Here is a 1,655-nt window from a genome sequence, read left to right as displayed (position 1 = left end):
TGCCAAGCGCCTACAGCAGCTCATAGAGGCCTTGAAGGGGAAGACCTATTCCGACGGAAAGAACTATTATGACGTGGAGACCACAGAGCTCCCAGAACTGACCTTTACCTCCTGATCTGACCCGGTTCTCAACAGACCCAGTGAGCGCTTCAGTGCCGAGAAAAAGGAAAGATGAAATAAATAAATAAACATATATAAATATATACACACAGACACATACGCACATATCTGTATGTATACATGCATATACATAAAGAGATGCTTTCTGGACTTCTTCCTATCTCCCCTCCCAACTCAACCCAAATTTCCCATAAAAAAATCTACCCTCTCTCCTTCACCCTACAATAAGGTGGAATTGCTTGTACATTAGTGCCAATTGTGTTTTTTAAAATCTGGATTTTTAATGCTGCAATGAGGTGACCTGGGGCTGTAGACCAGGAATGGTACTTACTTCTCACTTAGGGAAAGTGACAAATGGTGAAAATAAAAGAGCCATCGCTGCATGTGCAAGTCAAAGGGGGTGGGCCTCCAAAACAGCAGCTGGGAGTGAGCTGACTGGGAAAGAAGGGGTGTGGGTCCAAGTCTTCTATCAGGAGGCTGTGTTCTCCTGGGGGTGTCGACACCCACAGAGAAGATTCTGCATGAAGGTTGAATCCCGCAGATCACAAAGGCTAAGGAGGCCACTGGGCCACCAAAACAATGAGTGTCTGCTACCAAACACAATTTTGCTGTTCATTACTTGCCTGTAGTTAAATCTTAATAGTTCCTGGATTTGAGCAAATTTAAAAATGTATTCTTTGCTAGAGCTTTCCAGGAATTGCAATGGGGAATACTTTTTGGATGCCCCTGAGTGAGCTTTGAATGGCTTCCTTAGGATTTGGGGTTATTTATTTTAAGACCTTCCATTGCAAGGAACAGAAACCGGTTAGAGCCATTTAAGTGATAAGGATGAAAAGATGTCACACAGAACCAATAGGAAAGGCCAGAAGCAGATACCAAGAATGGTGAGGAACCCAGGCAAGGCATGACCCTGGTCTGCATAGAGTACCTGCCCCACCCTGCCCCATGCTGGGGGCAGCAGCATAGAGTACTTGGAACTGTTCACATCTATTTGCAAAATCCTGGGAAAGAAATCCTCCAGTCTGACCAATATGGTGAAGCCCCATCTCTACTAAAAACACAGAAAAATTAGCCGGGTGTGGTGGCGGTGCCTGTAATCCCAGGTACTTGGGAGGCCGAGGTAGGAGAATCGCTTGAACCCGGGAGGCAGAGGTTGCAGTGAGCCACGATCACACCACTGCACCATTGCACTCCAGCCTGGGTGACAGAGTGAGACTCCGTCTCAAAAAAAAAAAAAGAGGAAATCCTGATAGGTTCAGGCCAACTGCTCACTCTGATCTGGGAGTAAAAATGCAAAACTGGACTGCTGGTTTAACCCCTTGTGAGACTGAAGATGGCAGGTCTCAGAAAGAGAGAAAACCTTGGCTCTTGGCTGCGCAGTCATTGCAACAAGTTTTCACTCATACGTGTGTCTACCTAGCGGCTTGTGTCAGTCAAGTGCAAGGTGGTCCTATGCCCCGGTTACCAAGACAGGTGGCAGAGAGGGTGCCATGGCAGGTGGGAGGAACCCTGACTGAGAAAGCTCAAAGGACGAC

General features: G+C 46.9%; 1 protein-coding gene across 1 annotated transcript in view; it reads left to right on the top strand.

Moving 5' to 3' along the window:
- Window positions 1–366, top strand: part of ACR (acrosin) — a 7,954-nt gene extending 7,588 nt beyond the window's left edge. The window contains exon 6 of the mRNA XM_011942257.1: window positions 1–366. Coding sequence (XP_011797647.1) covers window positions 1–115 — 115 coding nt within the window. The 3' untranslated portion in view covers window positions 116–366.
- Window positions 367–1,655: the final 1,289 nt, after the last annotated feature.

The sequence above is a fragment of the Colobus angolensis genome, unplaced genomic scaffold (genome assembly GCF_000951035.1).
Source record: "Colobus angolensis palliatus isolate OR3802 unplaced genomic scaffold, Cang.pa_1.0 Scaffold208, whole genome shotgun sequence".
Lineage (NCBI taxonomy): Eukaryota > Metazoa > Chordata > Mammalia > Primates > Cercopithecidae > Colobus > Colobus angolensis.
The sequence above is the reverse complement of the archived record's forward strand: the minus strand, read 5'-3'. Positions and strand labels throughout refer to the sequence as shown.